Genomic DNA, 23,075 nt, shown 5'->3' on the forward strand with positions numbered 1-23,075 from the left:
CCAAGCGGTATCAATAACAGGTGCTCAAGCAAAAAAAAAAGTATATATCTGACATGTTAGTGTTACACTGACGGAACTAATGGACGAACATAAGGAACAACACGCGGGCGTACGTGGTGGAAACAACCAACTTTTTTAATACTGCTAAAGAACATGTAGTGATTTTTAGTAAATAATGATTGTGCCGCTATATTCTTACACACAATCTGACGTCTGTACAACTAACGCTTCCACAACGAAGGATCCCATACGTCCTGCCCGACTACGTATATTTTGCATTTACTACGAACGCCTCTACAGCGAAAATCACTTCAAGGAAGCTACCTATACAATTTAAAAGGACATCTTGTTGGGCGAGTTGGTCACAATTCATCTTGGCTACTAGGCACGAAAACACACACGACACAAGGAAGGAGACGGTACAGAGCGCCACTTACAACTGATTTTATTCGGAGGCACACCACACACTTATACACCCGTCTTAGACGCAAGGACACAATCACATCAAGATTGATATGGAAGAGCACTGGTTAAATATTTCTTTTCAGCCATACATAATGTTATTGAGGGGTCGCTAACGCACATGCTTCCTTTCTTTCCGATAAAGAAAGCTTCAATCACTTCCCGAGCTTTTTGATCTTTACTTTTTGCCAGAATTCGCGCCCCTGCGAAACATGGCTCACAAGAGCGTGATGGGCAGGACTTAATGTGCTTGGGAATGTTTGGCCCTTCTTTATCTTCCTCTACATTTCTCTCATGTTCCCTAATTCGGTCGTTAACGCAGCGCCCCGTTTGCCCTATGTAGGAGAAATTCGCGGTTTTATAAAGACTGGGTTGTTTCTTTACAATGGACGCACGTACTACAGCGGCGCCACGGCTGTCCTCCGCAGCTGTGAAATCAATAAATGAAGTTTAGAATGCTTCATTTAGTGATTTTTCTCTACGTGTTCCGTCTCTCTCTCGGGCTAGTTTAACAGTAACAAAAAAAGAAAAGAAAAGAAAACTGAACCGCTCATTGAAGCAAGGCAGATACTACTTTTCATGTTTGGCAATTTTGTTAGATTGGTTCCGGCGATAGTTCCCGACACAAGTAAGCCGTAATGTAAACGCGCGAGTTAGGAGTAAATCAGCAGCTTTGCAGGCAGGGAAAGCACGTAACTTCGTAGTGAGAACCACGATAGCAATCGATGCCTATTTTGTCAACGTATTGTTACCAGAGAAAACTCACCTAAAGAAATGCAGCCTGATAATTTTGTATAAACATCTCGGTAATGATCAAACACGCTTCGAATCACTCGTCTGACTTGTTCCCTACTTTTCGGCGGGCCTTGAACGGACACTAAACAAAAAATTAAGTTGAATAAAGGGAAAATCAGACATCCACCCATTCGTAGCAATTGCTACATTTCCCTTTATTCATTACTAATTTATTTTATAATTTTCCCTTTATTCATTACTTCTCTCCACCTTGCGGGTTTCCGCAGAACTACTACGTCAAAAAGTTAAGTTGAGCTGTGGTAGCAAATTCGCAGTCCATAAAATTTAAACAAAAAATGCCGCTGTTAGCATTAGAGGAGACTTGATAAGTCAGTAAAGACGCAAGATCTAAAGACAGGTGGCTATGCCACTTCGAAGTTGCCGCACCAGTTCGTCGTGATGTCAATGACTTCGACGACGCCTGCTCGGGTCTCGTTCATTGATTATCGGTGAGGGTGGACAACATCGCGTTTTGAAAGATCGAAAGGTTAAACGTGGCCGCTCTCGGAAACGTTTACTCAATTACAATCGGCTAAAATACGAGATGATACTTTAAAATTTGTGACGCCACGTTGAAGTACCAACTCTGGGATTTCGGCATGAAATTAAATCAATAAACAATCCCTAACTTTCGTTTCTCTCTTCTAATAACAAACCTATACACGGGCTTGAGTGAGCGTCTGTAATGCTGCTGAGCAGCTTTTGCTGGGCGAGCGGTGTTTCTCCTCTCCTCTTTCTCCTCTTCCTCTTTCAATCGTCTTTCCCAATCGCGATAAAGCCCTAACTAACGACTCTTCATCCCGTGTCGGATAGCAAACCGAACGCTGGTTTGTGTAACCTCCAGAATACTCTTCGTTCTTTCTTGTTTTTTTTTCTGTTTATCTAAACACATACGCACGCACACATACAACCGTATGCCTTGTCCACTATTATTATAAGAAAACACTACCATATTGGGTTCCAGCATGTGTTAGCCTACGAGCCCAAACATCTACGAGCGCAAAGTCATCTCTCACCAAAACTTCGCCATGCCCTCTATGACCCTTCCTTTGTACTGTCCCCTCTTACCTCCGCCCCCCTCCTTCTTTTTTTTTTGTTGTAATCTTGATTATTCATTTTGAACTCTTCTGCGTCCCTGCTGCTTCGACGGCATCCTCGTGTGGGTCGTGGCGAAGGAACTAGGAATGCGGTGAAGCGAACACTGAGAGCGCGGGACAATCTTTTTCTTTTTTCCGCTCGGAAGGAAGGCAGATGGAAAAGATGGTAAAACAGCTTCTATGCTTCGCTCCTCGCGCAGCTTGTTGCATGCGCGACTGCATTTGAAAGGCAAGCACAGAAGCGTAGATATCAAGCACGCATGCATACTTCAGCAGCATCGCAGTGACAGCTGCAGGTGACGTTGTTCCGGGAGATAGAGAAAACATATATACAGATATGTTCCCCTCGAAAACCGAGACGGCGGGGAGGCGTATTAGGACTTGCCGTTGGCTGCTGCCTTCCTGTCTCATTTTTTTCCCCTCGTATTTACAACCCCATTCCCCGTGTTCCGCTGCAAGCGCGCTGTAGGCATACACGCATACACGACTGTGGCCGCACCAGCGGGCTTATGAAGAGCGGCTTAGAGAACCCTAAACAAACCAGCTTCGGGTCGAAAAGCAGCATAGTGAGCTTATCATGCATGCGTATTGGACGTCGTACCCGAGTTGCTTGCCGCCGACATGCACTCTTGAAGCACCCCTCCCCACCCACCCGCCCCCTTTGTCCCTCACTCCCTCCTTTCCTCTTTTCCTCTTTTGCCTCTGTGCCGATAGCTGTGCGTGATTTCGTATACGTGGAGCACGAAAAAAAAGAAACTAAAAGAAAGACCGAGAGACGAAGACACTGTCTCTGTCTCTCATTTCTTTCATTTAGGCTTTTTGATGCGCTACGTATACGTAGTGAACATGTACCAACTCGCCTCCAAAACGCCACACTTATGTTTTGCTGTTTGCTATCCTGCGTTTTGTTTTGCAAGCTGCATGGTAACTAAAGGCTCAGCGCACGGTAAGACCTTCTGTTGCAGTAAACGGGAGCATTTCGTCTATCTTTCACAATTTACTTCTTTGTATTTTGGTCAGAGTTCAGGAAGTTTACTCGCAGGATTCCAGCGAAAGACTCGCTCCTGTGCACAGGCGTCTTAAGATACTCTTTTATGTTCCTTCGTAGAAAAAAAATAACCACCCTACATTAAGTGAATCATTCGATCTTCCACTTCTATAGAACCTATAAAATGCAAAAATTAGTGTGTTAGTGTTTCCAACGATCTCGGTGTCAGTTAGAAATGCAATCTCCCACAAAATTCAGCGCTACTAAAGCGACTCGGATTTGTCACGACGGCCCGGCATACCCATAGTACATAAGTTAATCGCCGTATGAAGTCGGCTAAGCAAAGTGCCCGTGTAGGAATCGAATATTTTCAGGAAAATTTTTGGCTGTCAGGCCAACAGCAAAATCTCCACAGCTTTTTGAAGGGTAATTAGTACAGCTATTTGTAATCTATCATCTCTAAAGGTTAACAAAGCTGATTATTGTTCTTCACATTTCGGTAAAACATCGTATTTCTGGATGTATCTCCGAAATATTGCCTATGCGGCGCACGCACGCGTACTTTTTTGTATTCCGTATCTGCACAGATATGTCTACGATTACCTGCATTTGGATATCTGTGTCACGCAAAACTTAAAGCATATGTTTGTGCTTTAGAGACGGTCCGACTCGTGGCTTGTTTCATGTGGGATTCATAAGAATCCCCGTTTGCATCTTGCAAGAGCTTACCAGGGATACTTTATTTTGTGTAGGGCTTTGATGCACAATCAAGAAGAACGATGGACGAATGCTTTACAGGTACCAGTATGTGATTAAACAGAGGTTTTAAAAATGGCAGGAAGAGCGCATATGGCACAAAGCACGTTCAGGACAATAAAGCCGGGTACTTATTTACGGTCAGTCACTCCGTTGTGGTACCTCACTTTCAGTGTGCCTTATATTTGGCTAAGCTGGTGGCAACGGATGTTTTCAAAAAACTGTGCGCGGCACATATGCCCTGTGAGAATTGTCTTCGTTGACAGGAAGGCCACTGCAGTGAGCCGCAGTTCGGCAGGTTCTGAATGTTACTTCACACAAACGAGGATGCAAATCCGACAGTGGTTACTATGAAGCACTGCCGCTGTCAGCTCACGCGCTTCTCTCCGTTCTTCTGGCCGCACCGTCCACATCAACGACGCATGCCTGCTCCTTCTACATCAAGGGCTCTTGGCTTTTCGACTATCCAGCTGAGCTAAGGAGCACATTCTTCTCAGTGCACACCAAAACTCCGTGACCAACCAAACACATTAAATGGACCGAACTGGCGGTGCTTACCTGGGAGACTCCATGGAGAACTCTGACGTCGAGTGCGACGAGTTCCTGGACACGGCCGAGGCACCGGCGGCCGTGGCCGCGGCCATGTTCGAGTTCATGTATCCGATGTGGCAGCGCACGTCCTTGGACGTGGTGAAGGCGCTGCGGTTGTTCTTGTCCGGCCGGAACAGGATGATGTAGACGCGCGGCATGAATAGGAGCACCAGGGCCACCTCGGCCGAGAAGCTGATGCAGAGGCAGAGCGTGATCACCTTGTGCTTGCTGCCGAAGTAGATGGGCACGAACGCGGCCCAGATCACCAGAGTCGTGTACATTGTGAAGCCAATGAACTTGGCCTCGTTGAAGTTCTCCGGCACGTTGCGCGTCTTCACGGCGTACACCGTGCACATCGCAATGAGGAAGAAGTCGAAGCCCAGCGGCGCGATGATGCCCAGCGTGGTGGTGTTGCAGATGAGCTTGACGCGGTCCAGCGTCGGGTAGGCGAACATGCTGTCGGGCGGCTCGAGCACCACCATGGCGCCGATGATGGCCGCCTCGACGGAGATGAGCAGCCACGTGATCACCACCTGGGCGGTGGCGCTCATGAATCGAGGCTTCTTGGTGATGATCTTCTTCTTGGAACCGGCCAGGATCCTGCAAGCCGGCAGTGGCGCTGTACTCTGGGGGTCGTAGCACTATGTGCTCACGCTAGCATTCACGGACGCAATGTCGCGCGGCAAAAATGTTAAGTGCGCTGACCCTGCTTCCAGAAGAAACGTCAGCGTTGACGCTCCGCGACTTAGTTAAGATATCCAAAGTTTTCGACAATATCAGTGATTGGTGAGCGTAAATATCTTGCTTGGGGAAAGTAAATATCTTGCAAGACACCATTGCGATTATAAAGTTAAGGAGTACAGATATTATCGGTAACTCACATAAGATCGCGATCGTTGGACCTTACAACCCAGTTTTCTTGACACATAATAAAGCTTACCTGACATCTCAGTGCGGTGCGCGCTAAGAAAGCAGAACAAAACCTGTTCGACTATTTGGAATCACAAAGCTTAAGCTTGGCGAAACGAAGCTTAACTTTTTGTAGTTATAGCTTTTGTGCAGTGCAGCCACAAGGTGTTTTCGGGATCAGCACCAGCTAGCATTGATCCTGTGACCAGTCTTGCGACCTTTTATAATGTGCTATCTAGAACAAAAGTTTGCGCACGGCGTCTGCTACGACAAACAATTAGGCAGCCTCCCAACCTTGCTCCACAGCTCAGAGCTTAAAGATAGAGCGTGTGCTTTCGTACAGGTTCAATATGGTCTTTCTTTCTTTTTCTAGTATTTCTTTTGATTCGGTGGACTTATCGCAAGGCCACTGCCGTGCCACGTTCCGACCGACATGACTGGAATATTTAATTCCTAATCACGGCATCAGTTATTCCTAAAATTCCGTCTGCAATAGTGCTTACCCCATTCGTCGCCGGCAGGAATGCGCATAGATAATTGCTCTAGCGCGGGCCAATAATGAGCCATTAATGAGCAGGGACGACATGGCCACAATTAGTACATGACCGGGGTTGTTGGAGATGTATGGGAGAGGCCTTTGCCCTGCAGTGGGCGTAACCAGGCTGATGATGATGATGATGATGATGATGACGATGATGACGATGATTATGATGATGATGATGATGATGATGATGATGATGATGATGATGATGATGATGATGATGATGAACAAGAAGAAGAAGAGGTAGAAGAAGAAGAAGAAGAAGAAGAAGAAGAAGACGAAGAAGAAGAAGAAGAAGAAGATGATGATGATGATGGTGATTATGATGATCCATTAATGCAGAAATCCAGAGTCGGACGTTCAATGTTGACGAACTCGAGAGACTAAACGCATCGGAAGAACAGCGAGGCGCAGCGAGACAACGTACCTGGCGATCCGGTTCGTCTTGGTGACGAGCGCCGCGTAGATCATGGCGAAGCTGAGGCCGGGCAGCACGCGCGTGATGAAGCAGGTGAGCGCGCTGGGCTTGGCCAGCAGAGCGAACGTGGTCCCGTGGCACAGGAACATGCCGACCAGTATGATGTAGGACAGCTCGCGCGTCGAGCTCTTCACCACGGGCGTGTCGTTGTGGCGGATGAAGATGATCATGGCGGCCAGCGTGGCCATCAGGCCCAGGCAGGCTATGCTCATGGCTGCCAGCGACTGGCTGTCAGTCCAGTGGATGTACTCCTCCGGGATGCGCACGCAGCCTTAACAACAACGACAAAAAATTAAACGAGTAAGACAGTTTAAAGAGAGAAAGAACGTTTTGTATGTCCTATGTATGTATGACGTTATGCAGCTAAGTGCGATGCTATAACAGGTGTATACAAAGCTCTGGAAGTAAATTGCGATGATATACACGTAATGCCTAGTACAGAATGACACACAGCTTCACAATTCGCAGTGCAAGATGAGCGCCCTGCAACTCTCGAGCCACGTTTGATACAATGAAGAAAACGAAAAGAAAATGGCAAATAGGCAAGGTTCGTAAGGATATGCCGCCTCAAAGCTGAATGGCAGTTTCTCGTGTCAACATTAACAACGCAACAATTACTCCTATCGTTTGTCGTGTAGTACGGAAACATGGTGAAGTCCATACTTTGAAATCGCAAACATTTTGATTCGCCAGTACTTAAGGCCGGCTTTCTACAGCTGCAGTTTAACGCTTTTTGTAAGGAGCCGAAACAGCATGAGTACTGCTTCGAACGAAATTAAGCAGTTTCAACGTTTATGCGGGTCTGTATGTGAAGCGAAGTTTTAAGGAAGTGGTTAATTAAACGCAACACAACCAACCGTGATGCGTACAATCGCGTTTATCTTCTACCTATGCAACGTGTACTGTGATGTAATGTTTATATTTATGCCGAAGAAAGACCAGAGGGTAACGCTCAACCATGCAGATCTAACGCACGACAACGAAGAAAGGTAGCTGTCTGTGTTTTTACCAGCACTTCTCAACGCTCACACATGATGCCAAGACTGCTCTTTATTTAATTTTTTAAACGTGTAACATAGTAACATCTTGGCTTCTTCCTTGAAATATGTTCTTTACAAGTGTTCTCATTCCTCAAGCCTTGATAAATGTCGGAACAACTGCGTCAAGAGCCACCTAAACAATGTATTTTTATTATATTTTGACAGAGCGACTATAGATACACCTCTCTCATTGCTGTGAGTGCTAAACTTTAAAAAAATGAAAACAATGTGTTCTTTGCCTGCCAAACTTATCTCTTCTGTTCCGATCTGCACATGTTACGTAGTTCTTATGGAAGTTGCAACGAAGCCTCACCCGTGAGGTTCTCATTGGGCCACCAACCCCTCTCGCAGTCCAAGCAGGTGTAATCGTCTTTGACGTACTGATTCTCTTTGCAGGCCACACAGTTCCAACAACACTTCATCGTTTCCGAGTGGATGCTCTGAAAGAGTAAAGCGAGGAGGTCATACTGTATTTACGCGTACGCCTCTCGGAGGCAACCTAGTTCTACCTTTAATTTGACTTCCGGCTCAACACTTACGCCGCAATATTTCCCTGACCACCTTCAACGCAACTCAATTGAAATTTACCTGCGTTTCGAGAATCATATAGGGTTATAAACACACCTTGAGGGCCCGTTCATGAAGCATAGTTGTGGAAAGCACTTTCATTGTTACTAAAAAGAACAAAACAATGTATCTCATTGGAAGTTTAATATCAACAAGGCATCGCACATTGCGCGACAAGAACGGCAGCATCGAAAACAGTGTTGCGCAAAAGACGCATTAAAAGTATAAATCCCAAACATTTTGTAACTAGAACAATACAGGGAAACAACTTCTGAGACCCAACGGAATAAAAACAATAATAAGATTTGCCGTGTCATTTAAAACAAGCCTATGTAGTGATTTTTAGTAAGCAATGATTCTTGCACGATATTCTTACACACAGCTGGCGTCTTTAGAACGAATTCTTCTACAACGAAATTGCTCGCAGAACGAAGGGCCCCGTATGTCCTGGCCGATTTCGTGTGTTTCGCATTTATTGCGAGCGCCTCTGCAGGCAAAATCACCGCAACGAAAGTGCCTATACAACGACGAAATTCGCGGTTCCACAAGACTGGGTTGTTGCTTTACAATGAACGCACGTACAGCGATGCTGCAGCAGTCCTCCGCAGCTGCCGCTCAGCTGCACTGCGCACTATCGACGCGCTCGACGAGCGTAACGAGAGCGAGTGTTCCAGTCCTGCTGCGCGCGTCTCCACAAATCGCTCAACTCGTACGCCATTTGCTGCAACAAAGCAGTGGGGCGTCCCTGCTGACGAATACGTCGCAATTGATAACCACATGACGATATGTTCGAAACAGATGACGGCAACGTCTTCGAAGCCAAGAATTACGGAAAAGAGGGGAAGGTCCATCAAGGCAACAGTGTTGACTGAAGTACTATAGCGCCAAACAGACGACACAGGAAGAAGAGACACGGACGAGTGTGTCGTCTGTTTGGCGCTATAGTACATCAGTAATGCACCAACTAGCCCAACAAAAAGTTTTGCTGCAACAGTGTTGAACCGGCTGCAGAAGATCCGAGAACTGTGACGGCAATGGAGGCATTCGACGCTCTGCAGCTGTACCTGCGTCGTTCTCAAGTTTGTAGCCTGAGGGTGACAGGAAATTCTGTGACATAAGGTTGGCACCATTCGCACGGTCCGTCAGATAATGTGTACAGAAGACAATTAGCTACGTCTTTCGCTATGTACTCTTGCATTTACGGTAAGTAAATATTTTATTTTGTTAAACGTGCTTAGCTAGCTCTAATGCGAGTGGTACGGTACGCGATATTTACAAAGAATTTACTTGTATAACGAAGAATTTTGAAGCTTCTAAGCGCTTTGTTATAAAGGCGTTTGACTCTACCTGCGTATAAACTGCGACTCCAGGGGCAATAAACTTACCGTGGTTACGTGGTTAAAAAAAAAATGAGGTAAGCTGAAATTTTCGTAGGCAATATTTCTAGCTTGAAAGTGGCATGGTGAATTAGTGCGAACGAGCATCAGTTATACAGAAGCAGCGAACTTCGGGAGTGGTAAACGCGTTATTTCATATTGGAATTAAGTAAAAGGACAGAATTTTTTATTACGCATACAGATCGCAGAGAAGAGACGCGTGGCGTCCAATGTCACTTCCTAGACGGCACTCGTCAGCCGCCATGTTCTCTTCTGATGTGCATCGTCTTGTCGTGTAGTTTGTTTTATTTCCTGTTAACATTCTTCTGCCGCCAGTTGCAAATCAACACGCGCCGCTTTACGGCGGTAAAATCCAGGACAAGTAATACAGCATTAACAAAGTACAATTCTCGCATTTTCGGAGTGCATTGAGTGCATATTGAGCTGGTTTTTGCATTGAGTGCAAAACCCAGCTGGTCAAAATACGGAGCCCTCCATTACGGCATGCCTCATAATCATGTCGCGTAGTGCGCTATTCTTTCTAGACTACCTCCTTATTGATACTCTCCGTAACAGTCGTCTCCGAATGTGCACTTATTAGCGAGTGATCTGTAACGTTATACCCGATGTCTTACGCCAGCCAGTTTGAGCTAAGCTGCTTATCCAAGTGACAAGGTGCGCTGTACAAGTCTCTGGGAGCCGGGTGAACTTAAAAAAAAAAACATGTGTATTCTATTTCGAGACTTGTAAAACGCAAAATACTTACCCCCGTATTCAGAAATACGTCTTAAGTTGAAGCTACGATTTGACTCTGACAAGTCCGGCACGAGGTAACGCCTGACGCGAACGCGCCGAAGCAAACGCAATGAGCATATTGGGCACGATCACATCTGGCGTTATACTGTGCCTAACTTGGCCAAGTCAAGTCGGGGCGTCAAGTTAAGGCGCATTTTTAAATGCAGGAAATACGTAGTAGGAAAATGAAAACACTCTCGGTATCTTTAAGCACCGGGAAAATTACCTTCATCAAAAAGAACAACGCGCGTTGTTGTATTATCTTTTAGATTAGACTTTGCCAGGAACTATTCTATATTTGGTTCGAAAAGGTGGGCTTCATTTTCGTTCCTATTGCAACCTCTACGGAAAAAAAAAGCTATTCTGGTTTTATTATTAAAAGCATATTTTTTTCTTTTCATTTACTTGCCCGTTTCAAGAATGTACTGTTTTTTTTTTTTTTGCCAAGCTGGAGCGTGTTCACTGTGTGCGGCTACTATTACATTATAAAAGAAAGGCTGAAATTTTTTTTTCTAAACCCGCCGTCTTCGGTTGACCACACTCGAGTCAACGTCCAGAAAATCTCCAAATCCGGACTTCCCATCTCTTAGCCACCCACAGGAAACGAGAGAAGCAGTCAGACGTTGGTAACCCTAAAAAAAATTGAGAAAAGCCAAAGCTTCCGTCAAAAACTGGCGCCACGGTACGGGTAGCACAGGACGAGGTCATTCGGCAGATTTGACCCGACTTCTTTCTTATCTATAATTACTTCTTGAAGCGATTACTTTTTTTCACAGAGACGCGTTCAGCAGACAAGAGTAGGCATCGAAAAAAGAAAGAAAAAAAAATAGACGAAACATATCCTCCAAAAGTCGCCTCCTTCCACATCATTAACGAACCGACCCACACGTGGCAGGATTTTCATCTCGAGCACGGAATAAAGCCCGAAGGGTACTCGCCATGATGCGAGTGTTCGCTAGCCTGGCCTGTCTCTTTTTTTCAGTACGACGTTGATCCAAAAGAAAAGAAGAAACAAAGAAAGAAAGACCTCTGTGGCGTAGAGCGTGCGTGTTAGAATAACTGCACACACCACAAAGTAAGGAGAGGTGAGCGTCTCAAAAGCTCCAGGCGTATTTAGGCGTGAGGCGGTAGCGCTGCCGTGACGCGCTGCGGTATTTTTAGGAACACGCCCACCGGACATAAGTACAAGCTTGTGCCACCTAAGTTGTAGGACGGTGCAAAACGCGGTAATCTCAGCGTACTGGTGTGGATGTATCAGTGCAGTGTGTCAGTTCTAGAGCAGACAAGTTAGCTGCAAGCTTTTGCATAGAGTGTGCCAAATAACGTGAACGAAGCTCTTACAACGCCCAGGATTTCCTTTGCAACGCATATAGGAACACAGTACGGCTCACGAAACACTGAACTCTCCCTGTTATGGCACGTGTTTTAGCCTGTCTCCGTATACGTGTGCGCGTGTGTCTGCGCGTGTGTTCCTGATGGCTGCAGCAGCGCCATCCTGTGTAATGTAAATGCGTTTCAACACGATAACGTTAAGGCCGCCCGTGTCGCATACACTCCGGCGTCGGCGTCCCGCGTCGGCGTTTAGCATCGAACAACACCTCGACGAAAAGAATTTCCAACCAAATTCCGAACGATGCATACCGAACTACTTCTCTACCACCAAAGTTGGCTTGCCCGACGGGGTTGACCGACATGAAGGTATCCACACCTACAACGAAATGACCGTTAATTACCGCGAATCCAGGCGAATATATCCATCCCCGCACGAGACACTGACAAGAATACAGGCCACTAACCTCAGGAGAGTACCGACTAGATCTGTACTTAGTCCAAAAAGGCTAGCTGCAATGACCGGTGGTGAATATCCACCAAACTGCAAACATTGTAGCTGTCCCCTTGCGGACCAAGATCCCATCTTGTGGGGATGCCAAAAGAACCCTCCCCCGAGAGAACTCTTTAGGCGAGCTCCCTCACATGACGAGTGGGAGAAAAAAACGAAAACTTCCAACCCGCAAGACCAGATACGGTTGGCGGAATGGGCTGATAGCGTCGCGGCAAAGCAGACGCCACGCTAGCCCACACCGCTGGGAAAGAAAGCTCCACTAAAACTTGACAATAAAAGTTTTCTCTCTCTCTCATACCTTGTTTTTCACTCATTACCAAGCTATTTCTCGGAATTTTGAGAAAGGCAGACCAAAATGTAATGAAACAAAAATAAAACACCGACAGCGCATGTTCTTTATGTTAGCTTTTCTCAGACTGAAATATTAAAAGTGCGAAACAATAATAGGAGATCGACCCACGCAAGAGGCCGCGTTTCTACCAGACAACTCGCCTTTGTGCATAGCGTTCGCAGACAGCGTTTCCCGGTAAACGTTGCGGTTACATAAACTGCATTTGCCGGGAATCATGAAAAGCTGTAAGCGGTCTTAGAACGCTCTTGCGTTCCACTCTTAAAGGCGAAGCTTAAGCGTCGTCCAAATTTTTTATCGAAAGCGTTGCACTTGTAGAGCCCTTGCGGAAATCACAGCAGCTCACACTCCGAGAAAAAATAAATACGAATTAAGGTTTAAGGCGGCTTTTATTGCACATTAATGCAAGTATAACATAAGGTCATGAAAAAAAAAACGGTAGCGTGAACTTGAAAGTATGGACCGAAGCTGTGCACACAGGAGAGGTTCACTTCTACTAAGAGTAAAACAAACTTCTTTTGAAAATGCTGAAAGGTGGGTGTGCAAAAGGATCGGTGCGATCACCTGTGTTGCTTTGCGTTAGCTGAATTGAGAGACTAGCAAATCGATGAAAAAAAAAAGAAAGAAGGCGAAGAAGCACACCTTGTACGAGAAAGCAAAAGAAAAAAAAAGAAATACAATTAGCAGCAGTCTTGCGCTGACGACACATCTTGGCCCCGAGGCCGGTCTGCCATTTGTGCACCACCTTTGAAACGCAGCTTAAGAAATGGTTTAACGAGGTCGTTAATAGCGAATTCCCGCGCACAAGAGCGGTCATCGACAAACACTTCACGCTGGAGATGAGCCACAAAAAAAAATTACAAACAGTGCCTGACGAAAGTGCCCTGAAGTAAGTGCCACTTTTGAAAATGACCCGTTCTGGTCTGCTGTTCAGAGAAGATCGTTAGGAGCACCTGTCCGAAAGCACGCGATTTACGCGGTTCCGTGTCCCTGCTGATCGGTACGCAGTTGGAGAGATCAGCATCTTCTCAGGGTCATTTGAAAACGGCATGCATAGGGACATCTTGAAGGAGCATAGGAACGTTCTGACCAAATTCGTTCGCGCTTATTGCGTCTCGAAACAATGCGAGCCTCTTGATGTCGCTGTGGCTGAGTGCAACCTGACTGCTCGCGCGTAACGCTGTAAAGCGCAACTGTCGAGGGGAAGAAACGTGGTGTCTACAATGGCTCTGGGGGGGGGGGGGGGGTATACACAGAGGTGACATGGCAGACACTGCAGCTATTTTGCAAACAAAAGCAACATCGAAATGGGAACGCGGTGTCTCTCAGTGTGCACACTTCTAGAGAAGCTGACAGAATAAAAGCGGCCACCATTGCAGGGATCGAACCAACGACCTCGAGATGCGCAGCGCAACGTCGTAAACACTAGGTTAACGTGGTTCGTAGAAGGAAGTGTTAGGTATTAACGTTGTTTTTACAAGACACAGCGGCTATTTCGACGTTTGGTGATATGCCTGAGTGACATGGCAAGAAACGCACAGACGAGCGTTATAAAGATTATGAGGCTCAGATTAAGCCTGAACCTGAGCAGGCTCAGGTTTAACTAACACCATCACTACTGCCATCACATCGAGGAACATAAAAGAGGCGTTTAGGTCACCTTCACTCGACGCCAAGGTTTCGGTAACCAGACTCGTATTCGTCAGAGAATGTGATTCCTTTGTCAAGTGTTCCCTCTATCAGGAAAAAAAAAGTTAACAGACGCCGCCAACCTCAAGTACCATCGCTGCAGAAGGCCTGTGGCTGAGAGCGAGGCCAATATACGAATATGAATAGCCGTCGGTCATGTGAGGTGTCGAGATGGGCTTGTCTTACCGTCATTTCGACTAAAGAAAAAGAAAAGCACCGCGAGGTTCGTGACAGATTGACGTACCTTGACCTTTCCCTTCTCGCAGGGTAGCGAGCATATGGAGACGGGCGGCGTCTTTCGTTGTGCTTGGTGCCACTGCACCTCGCCAGTCATGGTGAGCTCACCGTTGACCCACGAACCAACCTGCACGTAGTCGTAGTGGTGCTCACCCAGCTGTTGGTAGTTCATCAGGTCGTACCTGCATAAACGAATGCGGAACGGGAACCAGTTGCATGCGCTGAAATGACAGCCCGAAGCAAGGATCGTTCTACCGCATATCCATAATTAACGCGCTACTTGCACCTTGCACTGTGCGCGTAGATGCGTGTACAAGTATGGGTACAGTTTGAAAACGTGCGTAGTTTGTTACCTAGGACTGATCTCGATGAAAAATATCCGGCAGAACCCATGACACGGGCACTGTCGACGCTAATGCGATTAGCATTCACGCAATGTAGCGACACTCCGTATTGCTGAATACATGTACTCTAATTCGTAATCTGTAGTGGTCATTCTAAGCAATGGCTAAATCTAACATAGAAACAAGAACAGGTTCTGGATTAGGTTTGCGTGCATTCGTCTGCAGTACTGCGTTATTATCACACGTAGCGTAAGGGCGACCCTCAGTGACAAAAAAAAAGAAAATCAAATTACTATAGTTTCCTTGTAGACAAGGTTGTTGTAACAGGCGATTGCTAGAAAAAGAAATTCCTACAAGAAATAGAAAAAGAAAAACTGTGAAAAGGAAAGTGAACGCGACGAGGAATACAAGGACGAAAACACAAAGGAGTTATTCATGAATTAAAGACTGGCAAAATTTGCCGTGCCGAAAGCGTCAAAAGCTGTGTTTAGTCTTCGTGAAAACGTCCACAGCAGCCGGCACTAACTACGCCGCGAAAGAGACGCGGGAAGCTGAAGAGTTAAGCGATTTGAAGTCAGCGCTGTTCTGCAGCTGGCGGCAGCAACCGAAAATCTTGAAACGGCTGCGAATTCGTTCTAAGGAGGCGCGTAAACCAGCCGCCGGCTGTGGTTCTGTCTCTGACTCTACACTTGGCGTCGACGATTGAGGCAAAAATATTTCCGAAGCAGGCGAGTTTACTTCTGCCTTGGGGAAAGCACCTTCAGTGCAGATTGTTTTTTTTTTTTCTTCTTCTTTTTTTCTTTTTTTTTTCGCGAACCATCCGTGACGATTATGCCGCCGGCGTTTCATTACCAGCAAGCGGCAGCCGGGCGAATTTTTTGCGGAAACCAAACCGACTCACACCCACTCCAATGAGCGCGGCTTCGAGGAAACGAATCCGCGACATTTGGTTCCTCCGTGCTGTCGCGTTCGCTTTGGGTAAAAGAAAAGTACGTCGCCTCCTCGGAAACTTTCTTCTTTCGCTAGCAGTATAACGACTGGTTAGTGATAAACTACAGCGTCGTTCCTACCCGATTAACTTCGTGCTCGCTGGTGATAAACAATTAAACAAAAGGACCGTGGAATGAATTAAGTTTCGTTGTAGCTAGGTTAGAGGAGCACATGAAGTATGAAAGACGGATGTGTACAGAAACTGCTTAAACATAGAAAGAAAACGATACATTAGTTTCCGTACTTGAAATTATAGTCTTTAACTGGAGGGCGAAATTCGATACTGCATTCTCAGATATTTCGCGCGCCATCTAATGATCCGCATGGTGGAACTGGTACAAAAGTGGCGGCTTTCTTCCTTTATGATAGCCTGAGGTTCGGCTAGTCTCTGCTTCCCTTAATTGCTCGGCGAATGTTGATATTTCAAGAAAGCTTATGTAACACGACCTGTCGTGGTAATGAAGTGGTGGTAGCATACCGCTAGCATACTGAGGTCGTAGGTTCGACTTCCTGAAGCGGCTGCTGCATATTTATGAGGCCCCGGATGCGAAGTGAGAACCCTCGTGCACCGCGCTTTTGGTGCATGGTAAACAACGCCACATGAATCGAACGAAATGGTTCAAGGACGTCCGTGCACAAAGCGTTCTCCTGCAGCCCAAGTGATACTTTGGGACGGTAAACTCTTTGAATGAATCAGTGACCTTCTCATTAGCTCGCCATAGGACCTTAGTTGTACTCATAGGTACGACAGGGTACGTTTCGAAAGAAAGAGCTCCGCACAAACTGCTAAGAATTCAGAGTCTTCTAACAAACGCTTTCGATGCATCCGAGCTTGTCTCGGTTACATCGGAAGGGATACAATCAAACGCTTCAAATTTTGTGCCGCTCACAACTTGCGCATTCCACACCGGATTCCTCAGCACTAATGAGTGATTCTTACAGCGCTAAAATTTCAGAGAATCAGGACTTTTGCCAACATTATTTTTTACGAACATCGTCATTTACTGCGACAGTGGACGAAAACTAAGATGTAGTATTAGGAACAACGATAACGCGAACGCCCGTTCTGCGATCTTCTCGTTCTCTTTCTCTTTCCGGACTGCGCTTTCGCGACCGAACGTGAGCAGAGAAGTCAACGCTCTAGCGATTACCTTCAGAATGCCACCGACTGTTCCGAACTGGCGAGGCGGACAGAACAAAAGAATGCAGCAGCTACCGAAGCATTGTTCAAGATAACGGTCGCCGAATTTCCGATTGCATCGAAGTGGACACGAAAAGAACAGATTTTTTTTTCCATCCGCGCTTCTCGACGCATTTGCTCGCCACAGGTGTTTGAAGTTGCCGCGAGAAGAGGTCAACGTCGTTACCTGTACAGAGACTCTCGACCTTTGGCTTCGCCTCTGGCTACTTAATGACGGAAGAAGTCAACTTATGGGCTAGCAGCGACACAGACCGAGGGAAGACACTGCAGAGGGACTACACTTTTAGAAAAAAAGTCAGGAGACTATACGGTTTTCACTTTCGTTTTCTCTTGAGCAGCAAACGTGCCGTTAGGTACCCGGACAAAATAGCACACGGTGCAAAAGAAACAAGGTTCAAGAAACCGACTGCAACAAAGGCACATCAACGACAGGTGCACGAAGCGCAAATAGGTAGCGAGAAGCCAGCGAAAAACAATAGGCGGGCGCACAATGCTGTGTATGCGTTTGTGTGTGCTCTCGGCTCAGGAAATGGCGCGTCTGGAAGCAACGACACGGTGCCGTAATTAGTCACGGACGGCGGACAAGCACAGAATGGGGTTGACGTGCGGCAAAGTGGCCATCATTCTGGCTTACTCCTCGGGAACTTTCTCTTCCTGCGTCTGAGACAGAGTTTCGGATTCACTTCTTTGTTTCCGCGATCTTGTTGACATTCCGGGGTCAGTGAGGTACCTTAAGCTGGTCGTTACACTGCACTTGAGATAAGCGCGAAGGCTGGACTGCCTTGTAAGTAGACACTAAAGCTAGGTGTGAGGTCGGGCGTAGGGCGCTTTCCTTTTCTTGTTCTTTTTTTTTTCTTGAACTTTCCTGGCGGTACTTTAATGACAGGAGCATTTTGTTAGCAGAATAAAAAATTTGATTTCGTAACCCAGGCTCCCTTCATTTCTTACTCCTACGCCTGGAGCACTGAAGTCGCGGCGTCAGCGCATGGCGTTCCAGATTTCACTAATTAGGATTTTTGAAATTATTATTACCATATGGTATTTAGGAGATGTAGTCGCTTTTAATTGTCGCCGGCTACTCCTTTTCCCATGAGGATGTAAAAAAGGTATAAATCATAATAAAAGTAATGAAATCATAACAACAGAAATTCCAGTCGCATAAGTACACTATTGCCACCCTATAACTGAATCCAATCCAAATCGTCATCATCATTATTAACTATTATTATTATTTTTAATAGTAGTAGTAGTAGTAGTAGTAGTAGTAGTAGTTACGCAAACAATACAAGTATACAAAAGAAACAGGGAGGGAGCAAGCTGACAACTGCCACCGGGAGGGGCACCGACCCTGCCTACTCTTTCGGAAGGAGGGAATGAAAAGAGAAGAAGACGATAGGAAACAAAGAAATAGGTAAGAAAATAGGGAATAGACAAGTGACATAAAAACGCAAAGTCCATTCACGTAAGTAAACGAATGCCACAGCAAAACTGAAAGTTAAAAGTCAAGTAAGGTACACAGCAACAGCAAATAAACTACGCATAACTTACCCGAAAGAATTTTTTTTCTTACATAATGCTTCCCTTTGTATTTGCAACGACTAGCATCGCCCGATAAAAGGTAACACTGTATGAGCAGACAAGGCAATTGAGTGGAGCCACCTTCCCGCTGACATAGCATATGCTGGTGACAAAAAATGTTTTTTTCCCGATGCGCCAGCCAGCATTGTATACTAACGTGTTACTTGAACGTCATCATTTTTATTAATACTACCTTAATATTGCTGTGCTTGCTGTTTGCATTTTGTACCCATTCTCCTCTGTAAAGCACCTGGTCCTTAGCGTGAAATAAATAAATTAATTAAAGCAAATTATAACGTATGACGTCAGAAAGAACTTGAAAGTTACCGTCCGTGTTGGTCTTATTTTTTTCTTTTACGTCTTTATGTCCAGTATATATTCAAGCACTCCATGCCATACATTCTAAGAGGTTTCAAGTATAAACAAGGTATAACAGCAAACTTTCAGATCTACTGCCACGTCAAGAGAAGTGGCACAAAGAAATACGAATTTGCCCTGTTTGCGCTCTTTCAAACTTATTGATTCCACGCTAGTCGCATCTCAGCGGTTTCTTAGTACATTGACCTGTTTGCTTTGACACGCCCCTATTTTGCACAGCGTTTTAAACCACGAATCCTTTCGGTGCGTCAGAAAAACATCTGAATTTTTTCACAAAGAATATTTGCATGTACTTTACGCTAGATTAACATTTCCGGTGGCTAGAATGTGCACAACAATGGAAAACGATTTTGTAAGCAACAACTCCACATCTTTATCCCTATGCTGATACATTGATCGAGCATGTTCTAGTTGCTTCACAATGCGCACTTACCTAGTAGGGCTCCCTACTAGTGGGCTGCGAGCAAAATCAATTTGGTGCCACGTTAAATGATTGAAAGTTTCTTGACTGGATAGTTAAGTGCCTTGTGCTCGACGCGTTCTTGTTTTTCTTGTTGTTGTTGTTGTTGTTGTTGTTGTTGTTGTTGTTGTTCTTGTTGTCTCTTTGTGTTTGTTTTTTTCAAGCTCTGTTACTGTGCATCAAGTTTTCTTCACCGTTAAGATGGTGTCTTTATATATCGAGCTAAATTCGTTTCCTCAGCTGTATACTATTATAAGTGACACAAATTCTATGTACCCACGTTGCGGAGAAGTGATTCTTACCTCATTTGAATATACTCAGGAAAAGATCCAATAACAACAAAAAATGGCAAAGCTACATCTTAGATTAATATGCCACTACCTATTTTCCTTGCAGAAGTTACATAAAGATAAAACTTATTCGTTGAATAATTGAATATTCGACTCTCTTTAGCGAAGCCCTGTGCTTGCTTCTCCACGTTAACACTTAGCTAGACACACCGCTACACTTCCACGTGTTGCCTATAGCTTCTTTATGCATGTGCGTTTTCAATAAAAGTTTCAGTTCAACTACTAAAACCGTGTTTGTTTGTTTGTTGGTTTGTTTGTTTGTTTTCTTGTTGTTGTTTTTTTACTTTTTTTTTTCAGTACCGTCTGCTGGCGCTGCCTTTACAAGATGTTGAACCCCGTCTCACCCAATGAATTACTTTGTTGTCTTGTTTACTTACTTTGTTACTTTGTTTGTGTATATATATATATATATATATATATATATATATATATATATATATATATATATATATATATATATATATATATAAAAGGTATTATTCAAATCATGACTGTGATGGAAAGCCGTCTGGTCAGGAGGAGACATTGTAAGTTGTTAGAAGTTGGACACCGGCCAGATAACAAAAGAAGAAATAAAAGACGCTTCGACTCCAGCACAGAAACTTTCGTTCAAAATCTTGTTCACAATCAGGTAGTAAACAAGGCTCCCGTACGGGAGCCGAAACGTTTTCATTTCTATATCTTCAACGATCGGACGTCCAACTTTCAACTACATATTACTGAATATTATAACTATTTGTTTATTTATATATAGAAGAATATTATTGCAGATGAGACTATTTGTTCTTATACAAAGATTCACCCATCCCTATGTATCATATCCGATCACAGTATGTGGGATTTGTGGTATTAGAGTTTTTTACGTAGACAGTTCTTTATTTAGAAAAAGAAAGTACTTGGTATTGGTGTTTCCAAGTTTTAAACTACAAGATTAACCGTTGCCTACAGCACGAGGCCCACTTTATCTCCCATATTCACTTGTAATATAGCATATGTTCTCTTCATTTTTTTTTTTTTTTTGGAAAGCACCGAGATGATATTTCGCAGCTTCGCTCACCGCCCTGGCGGGTCTCCGTTCTCGTGGAAGAAGACTGTCTCGTTGTTCCAAGCGAACGTGGCGTTCATGAGGTACTGCAAAAAGACGGAGCCATTGACGGGCACCATGGCTGGACACACGCCGGAGGTGTTGGGGCAGAGGTCGCGATGCATGTTGTGAAGGCCGTATGCCATGGTGTAGATAGATTTCTTGACGAACTCCACTTTCGTGTCCTGTTTGTGACCTTCCCGAAGATCTTCCTTGCCTGGAACGTGGGACAAAGTGGAGAATTACAATGTTGAGGTGAGGCGGAATAAAAAAAATCAGTTCACTGAGATGAAACTATGAGCGAGTAGGTTGGCGTTTGATATCAAGGCAGTGCAAGGGAGAGCATGATGCAGTCATACACATAATGAAAAACGGTTGCTGGTATTACAAAAAAATATACACGTGGAAACGCCTACGTCTTTCTCACTTTCGTTACGTGCGAGTCACTAATAGAAGCCGACTTGAAAAGTGATTTTGTGCATGTGAATTGAATAGTACTTGACCGATCGACACCAAAGTGTGTTCATAAAGAAACAACTGCCGGTGCTAGAAAAAATAAATATGGCTTACAAGACGGCAGCAAGCTTCGGCACACTTCTGTTTATTATTTTCATAAATCATATCGTAAGTACACATAGCTCAGCATAATACGTAATTTATGCAGACGATACGAGTTTATATATTTTTTTTAGAAACGAATGGTGATAACATCATAGCATGTGCAAATGACACATTAAACAGATTACACGCTTGGACAGTTAGGAGTTCACTATGTATTAGTTGTGCTAAAACAAAAGCTGTTCGTTTCTAGGCCAAATCTACATCATGCAAAATACTTAATTCCCAATGTTTAAATAATATTAGAACAAACATTTCCTCGCCTGCAAAGATATTGGGTATTGTGTTTCACGAGTATATGTGCTGGGAACACCGCGCACATTACATAAGAAATAAACTTAGCAAAACCGTAGATATGCTGTGAAAGTGTGAGCGTATACTGCCAGAGCAGGAAAAGGTTATGTTCTATAACCTTTATATATATAAAGGCATATGTATATATATATATATATATATATATATATATATATATATATATATATATATATATATATATATATATATATATATATATATATATATATATATATATATATATATATATATATATATAAAGGTTATGGTTATATAGGCACCGCCTGGTGCCTGCGTGCACCGCCGATTTATTTCGGGCCCAATAAATGTTGATTCATAACCGTCTATTCTCTCCTCATCTGCGTTATTGTCGTCCAGTCGGGGTTACCGGTACCAAGAAATTGTTGCACAACTAAATCATATTGCAAAAGAAATTCCTGTGCGTTGCAGGTTTGTCGTACAATGCGCACACGTCCGAATTATTTGCCAAATTAAATGTTTTAAATATTACGACCGTATACGTATACCACCTTTTGACAGCTTTTAGGACCAAATTAATCCCAAACGGCCACCACGCTCGCATTTTAGCAAATTTAACTCTTAATCCCTCCTCACGCTTAAGAAGGCATGCCAATTATTGGTATATCCCCAGGCCACGAACTAATTATGGACTGCAACTATTACGGTATTGTCTTAGGTAGGTTTGAACAAACAGCTCAAAGCTTACGCGCGGTATAGCAAAATTCTATTTTAGTCGTGATATCATTATTGTTTTCGTACTTTGAATCAGGAAAATTATTTTGAATTGCTCTGTGTGAGCGTGTTTCTGTTGCTTCCATTGAAAGCAGCGGGTGGGCGGGCTAGTCAAGCTACTAAAATGCAACTTTTTTTTCCCGCTATCCTGACCATTCAGGTACATATTTGTTGATGTACTGAGGTGTCAGTACATTGAAATAAGTCAATCTCGATTCCAACCTCCATGTCTCCGGGACCCAGAAGGCTGTTCTCGATTATCTGCCAAGATAACGATTTCAGTGTGTTCGTGACTCCCCGTGCCTACAACGCATCACTGGAAAGCACCAAATGCTGACTCTTGTTTGCTCCTAACGCATGTTTAAATGTGAAACACAGTTAGTGATGGTTAAAAACGCTCCGTTATTAATGTCTGTCCAGGCATTTCAGCAGACACGTCGTCTGTCGAGTGTTCGCAGCTGTTTGCAAGCGGCTGGTGGACTGACTTATGCTTTCTATTGTAATGGCCGGCT

The 23,075-nt window shown here is 44.5% G+C and overlaps 1 protein-coding gene across 5 annotated transcripts in view; it reads right to left on the bottom strand.

The window, feature by feature from the left end:
* Positions 1 to 23,075, bottom strand: part of LOC135905912 (metabotropic glutamate receptor 5-like) — a 392,463-nt gene that overhangs the window by 11,075 nt on the left and 358,313 nt on the right. For all 5 annotated transcript variants that reach the window (XM_065437030.2, XM_070538651.1, XM_070538653.1 and 2 more), the window contains 5 exons: positions 20,872 to 21,115; positions 14,521 to 14,695; positions 7,971 to 8,097; positions 6,567 to 6,888; positions 4,657 to 5,289 (listed from right to left, as the gene is read on the bottom strand). In XM_065437030.2, coding sequence (XP_065293102.1) covers positions 4,657 to 5,289; positions 6,567 to 6,888; positions 7,971 to 8,097; positions 14,521 to 14,695; positions 20,872 to 21,115 — 1,501 coding nt within the window. The remainder of the gene's footprint in view (positions 1 to 4,656; positions 5,290 to 6,566; positions 6,889 to 7,970; positions 8,098 to 14,520; positions 14,696 to 20,871; positions 21,116 to 23,075) is intronic.

Source organism: Dermacentor albipictus, chromosome 5, assembly GCF_038994185.2.
Source record: "Dermacentor albipictus isolate Rhodes 1998 colony chromosome 5, USDA_Dalb.pri_finalv2, whole genome shotgun sequence".
Lineage (NCBI taxonomy): Eukaryota > Metazoa > Arthropoda > Arachnida > Ixodida > Ixodidae > Dermacentor > Dermacentor albipictus.